The sequence below is a fragment of the Pseudocercospora fijiensis genome, assembly GCF_000340215.1.
Source record: "Pseudocercospora fijiensis CIRAD86 unplaced genomic scaffold MYCFIscaffold_4, whole genome shotgun sequence".
Lineage (NCBI taxonomy): Eukaryota > Fungi > Ascomycota > Dothideomycetes > Mycosphaerellales > Mycosphaerellaceae > Pseudocercospora > Pseudocercospora fijiensis.
Genome location: NW_006921535.1, coordinates 1,237,601 through 1,254,730, shown reverse-complemented (window position 1 = coordinate 1,254,730; position 17,130 = coordinate 1,237,601). Strand labels below are relative to the sequence as shown.

Genomic DNA, 17,130 nt, shown 5'->3' with positions numbered 1-17,130 from the left:
TTATCAGTACCGACTGGGCGTGCAGGTCTTGTCTATCTACTTCCTATGCCTATCTCCTCAAGATCTTGGGCCATAGAGAAGGAGCGCTCGCCGACAATGTGACATGGGAAACTCGTTCGTTTGCCAGAAAGGTTCCATGCAGCAGTAGTCGGCTTTCTTTCCATGCAGCAGTAGTCGGCTTTCTGGCGCGTGGTAAGCTGCTTTCATACTTTTCCACTATGCCTTTCTTTCCATCAAAGTTGCGCGCCATCGCGGAGTTGCAGAAAGAGGAAAGAGGCGATCATGAAGCGAAGCCATCGTGTGGCAAGTGGTCGAATGTGGATCTCGAACCGACTCCGCCTGAGCGGAGGAACTGGAGTCCGTTCTATTATTTTGCCTTTCAGTTCAGTATTGCATTTTCGCCGACGACCTACAATATTGGATCTACGCTGTTTTCCATTGGTTTGACTTGGTGGACGATTATCGATGCGGCTTTTGTTGGAACATTTCTCTGCTGCTTGGTGCTCTTCTTCAACTCGAGAGGACCAATTTTCTACCATGTCGGGTATGCTACACATCAACCGTACCTATCCTCCATTCACTTAATAACACCGCTCCAGCTTCCCACTCTACGCCCGTATCTCAGCCGGCATCTACGGCAGTCTATGGTTCATCTTCATACGAGCCGCAGTCGCAATTTTCTACATGGGCACACAAACCTAATACGCATCCCGATCAATGAACGTCTCCCTCCGCTGCATCTTCGGCAGCTCATGGGAAAACATCCCCAATCACCTCCCATCCTCCGCCGGCATCACCACACCACCAATTCTCGCCTTCTTCCTGACCTGGCTTCTCCAATTTCCCTTCGCCTGGCTGCATCCGAGCAAAGCCGGTCCCCTCTTCGTCGTCAAATCGGTTCTCTCCCCGATCGCCTACATCGCCACAATGATCTGGGCTCTTGTCAAATTCAATGGCGTGGAGTTGAATCTGGGGAAGACGGAAACGACGGGATCTGCGCTGGGTGGGGCGTTCATGAGAGCGATCAATACTGTGGTATCTGGAGTTGTGCCGCCTATGGTGAATATCGCCGATCTTGCGAGATATGGAAATCGACCGAGAGATATCGTACCGCTTACGATTGGACTCTTCCTCAGCAAGCCTGCTGTGATACTGCTTGGTCTTTTCACCACTGCCGCTGGTGCGAAACATTTCGGTGTTGCGGATTGGAATTTGTGGGATTTGTATGGAAGAGTTCTGGATGAGTTCTGGGGACCTGGAGCAAGGACTCTGGTTTTCCTGGGAGCATTCATCCAGTGCTTTGCGACCATTGTCAGGAATGTGTCCTCGAATGCCATTCCCGTCGGCTGCGATCTTTCGGGACTCTTTCCGAAATATTTCACGATTGTGCGAGGCATGGTCTTGTGCCATGTTCTGGTCTGGCCAGTGGTTCCATGGCTTTTGGTCAACTCGGCAAAGAACTTCCTCACTTTCCTCGGATCTTATCTCTGCCTCATCACGCCTGTTGTTGCTGTGATGATCGTCGATTACTGGATATCCAGACGTGGCAATCTTCATGTCCCATCGCTTTATCGGCCGGAATCTGGGTCTCCTTACTATTACACCCGAGGCTTCAATATACGAGCCTATGTCGCTTGGGCCGTGGGCGTCGTTCTTGTCATTTCTGGAATCTCGGGTGCCATCAAGCCTGGCTCTGTCAGTCAGACTGTCGTGAACGTGGATAACTGCGGCTTCATCCTTTCTTTCACTGGAGCTGCGGTCACTTACTACATTCTATGCTTGATCTGGCCTGTTCAAGTCTACCCTCGAGGTCCTCACGAGAATGAGAGCAAGGAATGGGAGGTTATGGTGCCGACGGAGGGTTTCTTTTCGGATGGCAGTCCTCTGCCGGACTATATTCGTAGTAATATGCTATACGGAGAAGAGGTCATGCCGACTGCAGTGGAAGCTGAACCAAATTTGAAGGGAGAGAAGTTGTAGATGCAACGCAGAACGATTTCTGGAGGCCAGAACTAGTTTTGGTAGGCGAACAGCTTGTTATGCAGCTGGCTCAGCTATCCATCATTTTTTCCAGTAGGCATTCCTGGGCCTAGAGCTACATATGAATACGGCAGCGGCTGAATAGACAGAGTATCTCGATCCTACAATTTTTATCACGGGCCTCATTCCCTCAATCTCTTTGAAAAGTGGTCTGCTGGGAAGCATGTTTGGGAAAGGCATTTGGAGTATCTTCATCAAGTTGTTCCGAGAATGAATTTTATGTTTTTTTAACGTGAGGGAGGGATGGGAAACACTTTGTGAGGCGCTGGGAAGGAATTTCCTAGAGGATGTTGGGTTTCCGAGGATTAATGATACGAAGGCGATTGAGAGATTTGCTGGTGAGCAGTGAGCAGGTTAGGAGTGTTGAATTTGTCGTGGGAGGCCTGGAAAGTGTCGGCAGAATCCAGTTACATCCCAAGACCAGAGCATAGTGTTGTTATATCAAGTTGATAGAGGACTGGAGGGAGAAGAATCATTAGGAGACGGTGTAGTTCGTGGCCAAGAAATATCTCGGCGCGGTGGTGGTTGCTCCGGCGCCGCGCCAGTCCGTGACGCCAGTGACGCGACCCCGGAGCTGTTTTATGGACACAAAAGTCAATAGACAAACACCTCAATTACGTCTGCAGCAATATGTCGCATAGGATGGCGCCGAGCACTCCCAACTCGCGCTCGGTGCGCACATTCGCATCCCATCAAAGCACGACTCCCGCCGGGCCTCCACCATCACATCTGCTGAGCGTCGCATCCAACACGCCAGCAGGAGATCCACCGCGAAGTTCGCGTTTTGGCAGCTCATATAATCCCATTAAGAGCCCCAATCGTTACGCGCGACGAGCTTTCCAGGCGCCGGATTACGAGGAAGACGACGAGGAAGACGACGATGCAGAGTATGAGGACGAAGAAATGGAGGAGGATCATCAACCACCAACGAAACTGCCGCCGGCGCAACCACTGAGACCGGCGCAGTCTTTTGGTGTATCGATACTGGCCAGCAGTCCGCCGCGAGGACTCAAGCGAAGTCGAAATGGCGAAGCTCGAGCACAGACGGCCTACGCGAACGAGTCCAAGAGGAAATACATGGAGAACAAGAACAGGGTCAGGCTGGAGGAGAGCGACGAGGTTATTCTGCAAAGCGAGCGCATAATCTCAGACATGTTTGCGAGGATCGATTCTCAGCCGTCGCAGAGCGGGCCCATATTCACTGACACCGCCGCCCAGTTGACCAAGCTATGGCGGGCATCGAGTGATATTGCTACCAAGTCTGCCTCTGTTGGTCCAAAATCCAGCAAGCCTTTCACCAACGCCAACTACCTCGCATCGCTTCTGCTACAATTGCACTATCCGCATACGTATTCGCCGCGACAAGCTGGTTCACGACCGTCTAGAGCAATTGTACCGGCCTCAGAGCCTCAGCAGACCATACCTCTACCCCACGCACTTCTGAACTGGCTGAACACCTACCACAACCCATTTGGAGACGATTTCGACGAGATCCATCTGCACCAGCCATCGCCGAGCGATCACGAGTCATTTTGGGATGTGCTGTATGCGGCTCTTTTGCGAGGAAAGCTCGACCGGGTTGTACGACTGTTGAAAGATGCCGGCTGGGAAAATGCTTACACGGCCGAGGATGATGGTGCGAGCAATGGATACACGGACCAGGAGCTCGACAACGTCGATGAGGTCGTGACACAATGCATACAAGTTTTGGAAGCCTGTCCAGGATACTGCGACCAAGACTGGGACACGAAATCCTTCGAATGGACTACTTTCCGTCAGCGAGTGCGACACACATTAGAAGAGCTTGAGTCTTTCTGTGAAGGTGACGATCTGGGACAGTCTCTTGGGGAGAGCAATATCTTCCAGCGCAGCATGGGCAACAGCCTTAATATGTCTACGGCCAGCCGCAAAGCCTCGAGCAGGGTTCCATGGTCCATTTACCAAAACCTGAAATTGCTCTATGGTATGATGCTCGGAGAGCCAGACGACATTATCATGACTGCACAGGACTGGCTGGAGGGCTCCATCTACTTGACAGTCTGGTGGGATACTGCCGACGAGGAGCGCAGTGCGAACACAGCTAGGAGCCGGGCGTCGCGCCAGCGAGAGGTAGACGTTGCGCCGCTGCAGACATACAGGAAGCGCCTCGCGGACGCATTCGCTCGTGTGCAAGAGCAACCGGCAGAAATCGATGAACAGGGACGGGAAATGAAGAATGTCTTCATACCAGACTTCACTGATCATACCCAGCTTGGTTTGGCGTGCATCTTGGAAGAAAATATCGGTGGCGCGATCTTTGCCTTGCGCCGCTTCAGCATATTAATATCGGTCTCGGTGGTTGAGATTGCTGCTTCAGACCGATGGCTGCCAACAACTCGAGGAGGCTTCGCGGACCAAGGCTTTGATAGGGAAGATCTTCTTTTGCTTTCGCAAGCACCGACACAGTTATCGCCTACGGATCAGGACAGAGATGAGATACTGGAGCAATATGCAGAGCTTCTCTTCGAGAAACCCAGCGTAAGTTCTCCTGCTCGTATCGATTACAATTTTGCTAACCTTGGACCAGATCGGTGACAAAGAAGGTTGGGAACTCGCAGTCAACATTCTGAGCCGCCTGGACCAGCAACGCGAGGCGAGCACTCGCATTGCAGATCTCTTAGAGAAGCTCGAACTGTCGACGGAAGAGACCGTAGACAAAGTCCTCAACGTGTGCGATCAGCTCGGACAGTCCGACCAGCGCAAGGCGATTGCTGAACGCTACGCCGACAAGCTCGCCGAGAACGATAACCAAGTCTTCGGCCCAGCGCTCATCTACTACGCACGTGCACATGCTGAGGAGAAGCTCAAGGCTACTGTTTCACACATAACCTCGCTGTGTTTGCTGCACTCCATTGCGATGCCCGACCATCGTCTGATTGACGCCAAGCTTTCACAACTGATCACTAAAGACCGACCTGCTCTCAAGCAACTTGGACACGTCGATTTGGAAGCCGCCACCCTTCTTTCGAAGCACCTCAGTGGCTACGCAACATTGCGTCGCTTTTACGAGCTACGAGACCAGGGATTCGTCACTGAAGCAACCACTCGTGCGGCGGGACCTCTCGAGCGCAAACGCCAAGCCGCTGCATCAATATTCGCAGTAATAAAGTCTGCTTCTGATTGCATTCCAGGCGGTCTTTTCGATCAAGAAGCCGAGACCGTGGTCCCTGTTGATGGCCTCTTAGCCCTTTTCGGCGAAACACTCCCACTTTTAGGCCAGAGCCAGCGCATCTTCACTCAACACCAAGTCTTCTCTCTGCTCGGCGTTTTAGAAGATTTCATCGCCGCGCCACGCCGCATTCGAGAAAATGCTGAGAGCCTACTGTCAGCATCTCTCAATGCGTATCGAGAGGAGACGAGTACTGCATCCGGACCGTTCAAGAAACAGAAAAGCAATTTCAGTGAAAGCTCGAGCTGGGAGATGTTGGCTTCGAATAGCATGATTGCTTCAAGAGAGGCTTTGAAGAAGGGCGAGAAAATGCAAAGAGCTTGGGATTGGAGGCAAGGACTGGTACAGAGTGGAATTGAGGCGAGTGAGATGTCAGTTGTCAAGTTGGTGAGAGAAGCATTGGTGAAGGAAGTCGCTAGTGGCTGGGGCGGAAAGTTGAATTGGTAGGATAGACCTGGTAATATGAGACGAGACTTGCCAACGCCATGATTGTGTGAAGATCCATGAAATTCTCTTTCGTCTGATAAACAACAATTCACCTTCATCAGCAGTGTCAGGCAGGATGGATCGGAACGCGAAAATGGGAGAATCACATGTAATGAAGAAAGAAGCCGGTCAATCAATTTTTCGCTGCGTTACATCGTATATGCCATGCCATGCCATGCCGAATCATCTCTACTTCTGCGGTCTAGGACCAATAATCTGCCGGCGACCACCAATATTGATGCCGCTGCCAACGCTTGAGCCTTTGTTCATGGAATCACCTCCCATATAACCATACTGGTTGACATCCCACGTCTGTCCCTCTCCAATTCCCTGGCTCGCGTCTCGCGGTGCACTCTTAGTCGCTTCCTGGTTGGCCTCCCATTCCTTCTGCCTTTCTCGCTCACGCTCCATTTCTCGTTCCAAGAGTGACTTACTCGCCCAGCCGCCAGCTTTCGTCTTTTGCTGTGAGGCTACACGGGAGTCGCGTAGTCGTTGTTGCTCGAGCGAGGTATCGCCGGCCTCTTGAGATGAAGATATTCGAGGTCCTGTAGTTGCTGGAGCTGGATTGCTGGCGAGAAACGCTTCTGTCCGATTCGGTTGGCGTTGCTCAAATATCTCTGGTTCGGGTTGCGGTGCTGGCTCTGGGTCATGCTTGGGTGTTGGAAGCGGTCTTGTGAATGGTGATGGTTGACCTCTTGCGGGTAGTGAGGGGGGTGGGGTCGAAACTGCTGGCTCAGGGAGTGGACGTGATGGCAGGCTTGGTGCTGCTTCGGGCTTTGCAGGCAGAGGTCTCTGAGCGCCGACTTGAGTTGGGCGGGCCGCCGCTGGCTCGGCGTGTAACTGCTTTCGTGAGAATTCGCGCTCATCGCCTGCCCAGCTGACATCGCTCTGCTGTGCGCTACTTGGTCGTGCAGTATCTGCGGTGCTGGGCCGAGACCCAGACTCGCCCGTGCCTTTTCGTAACCGCTCCTCCCGCTCGGCCTGATATTGTCGTTCGCGTTCTCGTGCTTCTTCAAGCTGTTTCTCGAGTTCTCTCACTCTGCGCTGTTCTGGCGTCTCAGTACTCTCAGGAGAGCCTACTGTCACTGCAGATAATGCGGTTTGTTCTTTCTGCCATTGTGATAGAGTCTGGCCACGTAGGATGCTCGAGCTGGGCACCCTAGGCTTCTCAGGCGGCTTCCGTGCACTCATCTTAGCTTGCAGCTCAGCATCTTCTCGTCTGCGAAGCTCTTCTTGTTGCTCCTCTTCCCTCCACTTCCGCTCTTGTTCTTCCCATTCTCGTTTTTGCTGTTCCAGACGCTGCCTCTCCTCTTCGCGATTTCGCTTGGTCTCCTCTTCCCATTTTCGTTCCTCTTCCAGTCTTGCCCGCTCCTCTGCTTGCTGCACGTCTCTCGCGCGCCGCTCACGCTCTTCCGCAGCTTGCTGTCGTGCTCGCTCCTCTTCTTCCTCTTTCTGCTTTCGTAGCTTCTGCTTCTCGGCTAGAGATGGCACTGCAGGGGCTTGACTAGTAATCTGCCGCCTCGCGCCAAAGCTAATGCCTTGATTGCCCTGCGATGCTCCTCCCATGTAACCGTACTGGTGGATGTTCCATGCAGGCGCTGTCTTTGTCTCATCGGCTCTATTACTCCAGCTGCTAACCGGACCTTCTGGAGACTTTGTGGCTGATTGTCGCGAGCTGTTCGATCCTCCTGTAAGTGCCGGGCTCATGGCACGGGTGTTTGTAGGCATGGCAACCGAGGGTTTGGTCGGACTTGGTGCGCGTCGCATGCTGCCACCATTTGTGTAGCCTCCGCCCGTGGTCGCTGGAGACATGGTACCTCCTGCCTTTCGAGGCCCAATTGTAGATGTAAATCTCGACGGGTTGAGATTATGCGCCTGCCTGCTGAATGCGCTTAGGCATTGTAGTACTTGTGCTGGGTCCTTCTGCTCGAACAGATCGACAGTCAGGAAGCGATCATGTGCTGGCATGTTCAGAGGTGGCATTTCGCAGGCCTTCAGGAAATGGCTGATGTTCTCCATCTGGATGAAAGGCATGGGACTGGCCTTGAACTTGATCGAGCCAGCCTTGCCTTGGACCGCGAGATTTGCCAGTTTGCATAATGCGACGCCATCTTTTAATCCTTCTAGCAAGTCTCCAGAAGGCAGCTTCTCGCCCAAGGTACGTTCTATCCAAGTTCGTGCCTCGTTTGCTGCCTGCGGAGTGTATCGAGATAGGCGCAAGTTGCGCATGTCCTGATCGAGGGACGTTACAGATGCCATGGTGTGGTGTGCTCGGGAAAGGGAGGAATGGCCAGGAAGGGAAAATGTCGAATTATGGTCTAGGCGACAGAGATCAGCATTTCATCATACCGCGAGGCTGGACGGAGATTCGGAGTGGCTGAGGGAGTGACTGTTCGGCCAATGCCATTGAATATTTGGTGCTATTGTGCCAGGATCCCTTCCGTACGGTAGAACGACACAATTCAAGCGCGAGCAGTGACGACTGACGTCTGACGAGTCACGACTGGTGGGGTGGTGCCTGGGTGGGTGGTGGTGGGTGGTGGCCCGTGGGTGCTGGGCCATGAGAGGATCAGGCACGTGCGGTCCGGGATGATGGCAGCGGCAAGCGAGGAGCGGGAAGGGCATCGCAGATCGACGACGACAACAACAACAAAGCAAGTCTGAGATCATGCTTCACTTTTAATACATATGTAACTCTCTCCGCACAATACACACATTCACCAGCACTGAGGAGGCTGCGCCAGCACCCACTTCGTCGGCGCAGAACTTTCCCTTCTCCACATCGGGCACCGCCGTCACCTTCATTTGGGTCTGCTGAAGTCCAGCTTAGCACGACTGCACCTTTGTGCTCCCCCCTCGGCCAGCGCCCCTTCTCCCTTTCCTTTGTACACACCACACCTCGACTGGCAGCAAACACACACTACCACCATGGACTCCATGCGGCACCTCTCGACATCGCTGCCACGTCAGAGGGGCGAGTATGACCTTGCCGCCGACTTTCGAAATGCCGCCAGAAGCGTCACCGATCTATACAGAAATGCCGTAGCGAGCCAGAATACAGCACGAGCAGGCGGATACCAAGATGCTTTGGATGACTTGTTGGCATTTTTGGACAAGGAGAATCTCGGTCTCATGGATGGCGAGGGTTGGAGAGTGAGGCAGTGGGCCACCGAGCGATTGGATACAGACCCCACACGCCAGGCAGGTGCCGCTCATGCAGAAGACGACGATGATACGAACATTACCACCGTCAAGGACGACGACAAAGCCACCGAGCGAAGTTCGAGCCCAGAAGTCCAGAGAAAACCACATCTGCCGCTCTCAAGTAGTGATCTTGCCGAAGAGATCTCCACACCACGACGAGTCGTATCTGAGCCACCACAGGCACCATTGCACCAACGATCACTACCACAGAGCGACTTCACCTTCGAGTCAAACCACGCATACCCAGTCTCAACCCATGACAGAGATACGAACGCAGACATGGAGATGGACGCCTCAAACCCAGCACCACCAATCCAAGCTTTCACCGCCTCTTCCAACCCATCTAGTGCCGAAGCAGTCCGCATCGTCCAGCGACCGACTCGAAGCACCCGCCACTCCAACCACAACAGACGGAACAATGGCAGCAACACACCGACACTGAGTTTCAACCTCGGAGCAGCATCTGGCAGCAAGCGCAAAATTCCTTACCCAGACTTTTTTGACATTTCCGGTATCAACGATGGCAGCGATCGCAAGGATGGCAGTGGAACAGGTAGAGGTGGGAAGCGCAGGCATGTGTGAAGCAAATGAGTGCGGATATGTGATTTGAAGTCAAGCGTTATGACAGACATAGCATTCAGAGCATCATGGGAACGTCTAGACGGCTGATGATTCGGGTTCGGGCAGGAATGCATTTCACAGGAGGAGTTGATCGTGTTTTTGATGATCGATAAAGATACCCCGTTGGTGCATTGACGCAGACCACGCATATTGATAGGATGGCAATTTCGATTCTACTTGTGCATAGTCTTGACGAACTAAAGAGCAGCTCTTTGTGAGCCCTTTTGGCAAGTTCAGCATATTCATATTACTAAACCCCATACGTTTGGTCGTGCTCTAAGAACCGTGGAAAGATTACTTCTCATGCTGTGATGTCCTCTTGCAATAAGCAGCTATCATAGCATCTCGGCCCTGGTGTGTCCGTCTCGAGTTCATCGCAATATCTAGGTGTTCAAGTTTGGTTTCCTGGGTGCCCTTAAGGCAGATCCGCTTTCACACAGTGCTTGACAGCTGGTCCCTCAATGTACAGCTATCCCGTGATCTGAGACTATCGTCACTGTTTGAAGACAGTTTAATAAGTCCAGTAACCCATTTATGGCTAGACTTTTACAAGGCGTGGGCCATTAGAGACGCGTAACCGATACCCAAAGGCCATTTCCATGTGCTCAAGCGAAAGCGATGGTTTGCCCCTTTTCACGTTTTGTGTCTAACTGTCAATGGCAAAGGCTGAAGTTGTGACCTTTTAGAGCGACGCTGCCATCTTCGCTGCCTTCTTGGGCTCGTTTAATGCGTGTCGAGAGGTGCTGCATGGGATTTTATACATCGTGATTGTGCATCCAGCTCGGCCCGGGCGCTTTGCGATGTGTTGTCTTGCCATCGCAGTCGGAAGATCGTGCTCCTGACTTCTTCGGGGATCGCCGTATTGCGTGGCTGATATCATCGTTCTCGACTGCATGGCGTTGCTTGTGAACATGAACATGAACATGAACCAGCCCATCCCAGATCCATTTTGCCCTCATGTCCAGCATCTGGAAAACCTCTCCCATCTCACTGACCGGGTGCAATAAATTCCACCTATCCTCTCTTTCATCGCATCTTCCTTTCGACATTCCCAATTACATCCTATCTTCAATTCACCAACCTATACATCCCCAACGCAGCACACCCCATACTCAACCCCAAAATACTCGCCTTCCTCGCACCCAACCCAAATTTACTTCCACTCTTCAAAATCTGCTGTTGCACCTCTGCCTGTCGAAGCTGTTTCATGCCAGAATAGTACGTGTATGCGCCCAGACCGACAAATGTTGCGGAGCCCATGAGTCGGCAGGGCGTACAGTCGTAGCCGCTGGCATTGCGTTGGGAGGCTAAAGCGGAGGAGATGCTTGTATCTGAGGGCAGAGAATGAGCTGTTGGGTCGATGGACATCGTGACGATTCGCGGATGATGGGGTGGTGTGGTGTGATGGAGCAGAGGATGGAGATGCGAAGTGCAAGCTTTGACTTTGAGCTTGGACGTGATCTGCGGAGATGAACGGACATTCACATGGAGATAATTGGAACTTCAATGAATAGTCGTTGCGAATGCGAACAGGTGATATCGCGTCGTGATAATTAAAAACTAGTGTATCATTGAAAGACTGCCTTGGACTGGTTTGAGGATGTGTTGTTGGGCCTTAGCCTCCAGACTTCTGCCCATCTATTGCTGGGACTTTTCATTTCAATGACAATTTTTCCACTCTGTGTGCGTGCACACAGCATAGTCCCTGCCTGTATCTAATTTTTCGTATGTTGGCCTTGATCAATACGAAGCCCTGAGACCGGAGCCTTTCTGCTTTGCTGGATAAACTTGTTCATGTATGGCCTCCTAGCCACGCCCTTCGGGTACCCTTGCTGTTGGTACGTCTTTGATGCTAGTGCAGGTACTCCGTATTTCCTGAAGTTGGTCCATTCGTGCTGTGAGTCTTATGCCATGTTATTCGTCAACTGGCATACCATTCCTCATGCCACAGCTATTACAGCCCATATTGAAAGGATGCTGGAGACTGCCACCTCCAGACCCGCTTCCATAACTGTACTCATATCAGCATATGTCCGTCAAACTAGACGGAGCTTTCAACACTAACACTCTCCTCCCATTTCCCGAACTCCTGAAAAGCCCTCCTTTTCCACGCCTCACGTTCCAAGCACCGAAAAGCAGACCACGTAGAATGGCCAGCTTCGCAACCAAGAGATGATGCATTGCCCGATAATCTCTGCTCACGTAGAGTAATAGCCAAGCATAGCGTACCACTCCACCGGAAATGCCACTCCAGAGTGCTTTTTGCTGCCTGGGCAGGGGTGAGGTATTGCAAATGCATGCGACCGAAGAAGGCCAGAGTTGCCATGACAAGACAGTAGCCAATGAAGTCGGTCCCATCTTGGTTGGCGTTGATCATGTATGGTTTGATGAAGACATATTCCACCAGGGAAGCGAAGGTGACAAGTTTGAGGGCCATTGTCGCAGGACGATCTTGTAGTTGGTCTTCAGTGGTGCATTGGACAAGGTTCTTGAGATTTGGCGAGTTTGAGCTGTAACTCGGATATTTGAGACTGTTTGGTTTGCTGGACTTCAGATTCTGTGTTACATTGTTGTCGTTGAAAAGGTTCACGTTCGCGACTCTCGAGGCGCGATCCTTTGATCCTCTGAGAGCTATTTTTGGGTGGCTGCCTAATTTAGACTAGCCTTTTCGCGCCTGCCTATTCTCCCTTGCGAATGTCCAATAATCACAACATCCTCCGCAACACTACGCCGCCGAGTGCTGCCCATTCGCGTAACTGAAGCTTTTTACACTCTTCATCACCATTGTACGGCTGCCGGAGCGTCACTTCCTGCTTACCAACTTGCCAGCCATCTAGCCTCTCCAATGCACCATGCTTGACACTAAGTCGTCCTCACATTGCAGCCAGTTGATGTGCACCCGTGAAGAGCACGCAGTCCAAGTCATGTGGTTGCTGAATCCATCGGAACCTGAAACGAAAGACTCTTCTGGAATCCAAAATGGTCGATGCGATCTAGCTCCAGTACAATCGGCTTCCTTCGAGTCTCTCCCGTTCTCCAAAATGTTTGTCTTATGATACTGGAAGCGCATTCAAGGAACATAAGCCGGGGGCGGATGATCAATAACCGATCTCGTTTCATCCAGGCCGATGTGTTGTGGCGCACGTGGTTCCTGAGGCTGTTGAAGATGATGGATCGACAGTGGTACCATGACAAAGAGCCAGGGCGGCAGGAGAGCTCCCAGTGCGAGTGGCGAAGCCTTGATACCATTGACACCGTAATAAAGTCCGATGGTGAGAAGAGCTGTGAAGATCATCCCAAGCAGAAATCCCTTGACAATCTGCGAGGTAAGGTCTTTACAACTATTCCGGACCACAAGCACCGTCGCTAGTATGTTCATCGGCAGAATGAGGAGGAATGCGAAGGCCAGCCACAGATCCAGCTTTTTGTCGAGGTCGAAAACGACGAAACCGGTGCAGGCTGCCACGATTCCGAACATGATTCCCAACCACGCTTGACGTTTGGTGCCCAGTCGATTGCAGCATATCGAGCCGCAGCGAGCCATGTTGTTGATGTGTAAAGACGCTTTCAGAGGTTGTTGGAGTTGTCGAGAAGATCGGTCGCTGGTTGAATTCGTGGAATCATTTTCTCACACCACTGAAATGCAATATTGGTGCGCTCGAGTGCCAGCCTTGTGGTTATAAGCTGGTAAGCAAAAGCTTGGCTTACTACTCTATCGCATTTCGGCCAGCTGCAAAAGCCTTTCAAATCGCTACAATTGGTCAGCCTGACTGGCCTGGGTTTGCAAAAGAACACTACTCACTCTCCGATCCCTCCTGCGCATGCCCCCATGCCAAGGGAGTCCATCAGGGAACCCAGCGGCGGCGAGCTCTTCATCCACCACGTTGTTCCAATGAACATACCACTTCCGATGCACAAAGACCCATAGAAGTCCGGAGAGGTAGATCGACATTGCATAGCCGCATATCGCTTCTTCCAAGTTTTGCATTCCGTAGAGCTGGCAATATGCGGTCGAGTAGAACAGCATCCCGAGCGTCCCCAAAATATAAGCCTGCCGCATGAAGAATTTCCCGTAGCGGCAGAGTGGCTTGATGATCAAGACATTTCCCAGCAGGAAGGGTAAGAACGCGATGCAGCATTCAGTGACGATGAAGAAGGGTGTTTTGCGGAAGCGTTCGAGCTGGGTAAGGCAGTAGCCTAGGATCAAGCAACCAATGCAGTCAGCGAAACCGAACCAGACACGTTTCTTTACGCGGCACATTTTGTTAAAAGTGGTGATGGATGATGGCCTGCCGTGAGAGAGGACCAGTCTTGCATACCTTCTGCCCTCCAGCAATTCCGTCCAAAGCCGCAAGCATTGAGGTGGGTTAGCTGAGTTCATGTCAACCATGACTGTATCCACGGTACTGCAAAGCTCTCATACTCGTCTCCACATGCGACCAACCCACAACCCCTCTGCTTGCTCGCCTTTGCTTACGACGAGCCAGTCGATGTAGCTCGCCTGCCATGAATCCCCGCGGTGATCGAGTCTTAGACCAGACTCTCTGCGGCAGTGCTGTTTTCCCGCTTGGGCACCTCTGCCGCCAGGATTGTAGCTGCCATACCCGCGTACGCCGCGAGCATAACGTAGAATCCCCAGTCTAGCCAGTCCTCATTTGCAACAAAGGTTACGGCGAGAAAGAGTGCAAAAGTGGACGCGACAAGCCCTCCTTGTAGGGGCATCTCTGCCACGTCGCTAGGAAGTTTTTTCGGAGTGGAAGACTGCTCCAGTGATCCGGACTATCACGCTTCCGATGACCAGTCTGCCTTCGCAAGATCTTTCGCCGCCACCGATAGACTTTTTGTCAGAAGTTGTTGGTTGTCCAGAATTTCATCCTTTGGGCCATGAGAACAGCAATCATCAAGTATATAGTGTTGCAGAGAAAGAGCTTATGATTTCTTCAGTATACATACACCAGGTGACTGCATGATGAATGCCAGTACCTTTGGCCCAACTTGCTTTTGTCGTCCCATTCTCCGACGGTGCTCGATGGTAATGAGACGTGGCAAAGCCATGAAACTTGCCAGGATAGTCGTTACCGCGTGCCGGATGGATTTGCAGGCCACCAGATACAGGTGTATACGGCTCACGTAAAGTCCTGTCAAAATTGGTAAACACTCTGTGGATATGCAACGAACGTAGAGTCTGAGTTGCCGAGCGCTTCCTAACTTCGTCAGCTCCTACAGGAATACAAACACAATTCAAAAGCTTGCGGCTTCATTTCACTCACCATAGCGATGGTCAATAAAATATCATGCTTTTAGTCGCCTGATTAAGTGGTGCGTACGATTCCGGTATACTGCTTGACATTGGGCTTAGTATATGCTGCGCTCGTCGCAGCCACGCGGGCCTCGGTATTCTCATCGTCTGAGATCTTCCAGAACAGGACATTCGTGCCCATATGGGAGTAGCGACTGATTTCACAAAGTAGAACCTTCCACAGATCCTGATTCTCAATGACAGTGCCTGATGCGTCGCGCCAGCCGTGTGCCCTCCAATTCTTGATCCAAAGGGTGATGCCCAGCACAAGATAATCACTCGACGAGGCAATCACAACATTGTTGAAACCCAATTCGTACCAGAAACCATGTTGGAGAGCGCCAATCGTGGCACGAAGCTCAGCCCTATCGCTCGTCTGAGGGTGCTCGTGGCTCCACGGGCCATCCTGTTCAAGCCGAATGCTCGAACTGCGCAGGTCGAATGGAAGTGGAGGAGGTTTGAAGAACCAGGCGCAGCCTGCGCGAGCAGTAGTGCCATTGATATCGGTATGATTTATGCTGCAGCCCACCACGAAAACTAGTATATCACGAGGGTCATCGCGGCGAAAATAGAGACCGCTCATTGGCATGCCGGCACCAGAGGCAAGGTCGAATGCGTCGTATGTGAAAATGTCGCGTGGAGAGCTGTCGTTTGCGGGCTCAAATCTTTGCGCTTTCTTCAACAGGGCTCCAACCTTGATCTGTCCGATAATTTTCGTCATGTTGCTGCGATGGGTGGGAGTATTATGTTTGATAGCTCTGCTGGTGTCTGCCCAGAAGGTTTGATCTCGAGGGGAGAGATGGAGGCTTTGATGAGAAAGAATTTAGGAAGTTGGGAACGAGGGCAGTATGTACATGACAAGTTTGCTGAGTGCTCCGAGGGAAGGCCCTATGATGTCTCGCTCTAGGTTGCGCATGCTTGCAGTGCCAAAGAACACCTGCGGCACCTGCTCGACAACAATCAGTCCATGTAGACGGTCCAGTCACGGACGATGAGCTACAGTTGATTGCATTCGATTCCATCTTTAGTGGCAAGAAACGACCTCAGCTCCATCTGAGAATAGAGCAAATGGCGCTACCACGCTGCCAGAACATGCCCATCTATAAGTGGATGTCGACACAATGTATGTCTCGCCTTGCGGTGCGCCTACAAATCATGACCAGGCCACTCGAGCTGTATGGGAAATCCGCATGAATCTTTCGCCCGGCGTCGCTCTGTTGCAAGGAGAATTGTCGGATACGCCTTCGCCTCAGGTTCTTACTCTTACTGCAGTCAACTTGAGTGACTTCCCTTTCTCCACAGGTGAACGACCATCTTCACCGCCAAACGTCTACGCGGCATCGTCGGAGGCCGGGCCATTCGTCGCTATGCGGTATTTCTGAAGGTCGTGATGCGGTCTACGGACAGGTCAGCAATCATTATGCAGGCTGAGGTGCTAGCAATGGCGCAAAGTGCGAGTCGGGGACGCTCGTAGTGGTGTGGCAGAATGTTGTCTTGGAAGAAGGCTTGGCAGGGCAACTTCGGCCATCAACATCCACCATTGCAGTACACTTTCTCTTCCAACATCGCCTCCTGTCTACAGTCAATTGCGACGACAATCTACGGCTAACCACATAAATGCCCATGCGTTGACCCGAAATTTTTCGGTGCAGGTCAGACACTCGATAGCGAGCTATTGAAGCGTCAAGCTGCTGTGTGCACACACATGAAGAGCAGAGGTCTGTACGTGGGAGCTCAGATCGACGGCCCTTTCATTATTGAACGAGCAGCAGAGAATTCACGCATTTATGGACAGGAAGGTGTTTGAACAACCCAAATCCTCAATAGCGAAGTGAAGATCCCGGTAGGTACAGCCACGAATCTCTACGAAACACTACTGTACATGCCATCGATGCACAACCATATCATTCCGAGGCTCTGCCGCCTCGATATGAAACGGCCTAGCACAAACCGAAACCGAGACGCAAGCAAGAAAAGAAACACTTCATGAGTAGTAGACCACGACTCACCGACTCATGCACCTCGGTCGGCATCACATCCACGGCCCGGCACCATGCATACCTTCGGACCGGCAGTTTATATATGGCACTTCAAACTACTGTACTGTGCTGCACATGCAAGAGCGGGCAAGCCACATACGAGGGAAGCGGCTCCTGCATGTATGTACATACAGTACATGTGTCCTTTTATGAGTGGTAGTGGCTTGTCGGCCGGCACATTGCCTGCGTTCGGTAGTTCGGGGGGTTCGATCATCGGATCGATGGCACGCGAG

At 52.0% G+C, this 17,130-nt stretch overlaps 8 protein-coding genes across 8 annotated transcripts; 4 read left to right on the top strand and 4 right to left on the bottom strand.

Annotated features, from left to right (window-relative positions):
- Positions 1-218: 218 nt before the first annotated feature.
- On the top strand, positions 219-1,980 carry MYCFIDRAFT_80362 (uncharacterized protein; the record flags this gene model as incomplete). The annotated part of the gene is made up of 3 exons (XM_007927783.1): positions 219-544; positions 600-647; positions 750-1,980. 3 exons carry the CDS (start codon positions 219-221, stop codon positions 1,978-1,980), a joined length of 1,605 nt encoding a protein of 534 aa, XP_007925974.1.
- A 690-nt stretch (positions 1,981-2,670) lies between these two features.
- Positions 2,671-5,731, top strand: MYCFIDRAFT_215074 (uncharacterized protein; the record flags this gene model as incomplete). The annotated part of the gene is made up of 3 exons (XM_007927989.1): positions 2,671-2,712; positions 2,884-4,557; positions 4,607-5,731. The coding sequence occupies 3 exons, from the start codon at positions 2,671-2,673 to the stop codon at positions 5,693-5,695; spliced, it is 2,805 nt and encodes a 934-aa protein (XP_007926180.1). The 3' UTR covers positions 5,696-5,731.
- A 114-nt stretch (positions 5,732-5,845) lies between these two features.
- MYCFIDRAFT_203384 (uncharacterized protein) lies at positions 5,846-7,993 on the bottom strand (the record flags this gene model as incomplete). Its single annotated transcript, XM_007927988.1, has 1 exon — positions 5,846-7,993. One exon carries the CDS (start codon positions 7,991-7,993, stop codon positions 5,924-5,926), a length of 2,070 nt encoding a protein of 689 aa, XP_007926179.1. The 3' UTR covers positions 5,846-5,923.
- A 414-nt stretch (positions 7,994-8,407) lies between these two features.
- On the top strand, positions 8,408-9,840 carry MYCFIDRAFT_211140 (uncharacterized protein). Its single transcript, XM_007927987.1, has one exon. The coding sequence runs from the start codon at positions 8,663-8,665 to the stop codon at positions 9,518-9,520; it is 858 nt and encodes a 285-aa protein (XP_007926178.1). The 5' UTR covers positions 8,408-8,662; the 3' UTR covers positions 9,521-9,840.
- Positions 9,841-10,627: 787 nt separating this feature from the next.
- Positions 10,628-10,927, bottom strand: MYCFIDRAFT_135768 (uncharacterized protein; the record flags this gene model as incomplete). Its single annotated transcript, XM_007927986.1, has 1 exon — positions 10,628-10,927. The coding sequence occupies one exon, from the start codon at positions 10,925-10,927 to the stop codon at positions 10,628-10,630; it is 300 nt and encodes a 99-aa protein (XP_007926177.1).
- A 186-nt stretch (positions 10,928-11,113) lies between these two features.
- MYCFIDRAFT_211139 (uncharacterized protein) lies at positions 11,114-11,996 on the bottom strand (the record flags this gene model as incomplete). Its single annotated transcript, XM_007927985.1, has 3 exons — positions 11,114-11,570; positions 11,625-11,824; positions 11,889-11,996. The coding sequence occupies 3 exons, from the start codon at positions 11,994-11,996 to the stop codon at positions 11,474-11,476; spliced, it is 405 nt and encodes a 134-aa protein (XP_007926176.1). The 3' UTR covers positions 11,114-11,473.
- Positions 11,997-14,919: 2,923 nt separating this feature from the next.
- On the bottom strand, positions 14,920-15,234 carry MYCFIDRAFT_124969 (uncharacterized protein; the record flags this gene model as incomplete). Its single annotated transcript, XM_007927984.1, has 1 exon — positions 14,920-15,234. A coding segment is annotated over one exon (315 nt), but the record flags the coding sequence as incomplete, so codon positions are not given.
- Positions 15,235-15,748: 514 nt separating this feature from the next.
- Positions 15,749-16,240, top strand: MYCFIDRAFT_174291 (uncharacterized protein; the record flags this gene model as incomplete). The annotated part of the gene is made up of 3 exons (XM_007927983.1): positions 15,749-15,753; positions 15,791-15,998; positions 16,022-16,240. 3 exons carry the CDS (start codon positions 15,749-15,751, stop codon positions 16,238-16,240), a joined length of 432 nt encoding a protein of 143 aa, XP_007926174.1.
- Between the last annotated feature and the right edge of the window lie 890 nt (positions 16,241-17,130).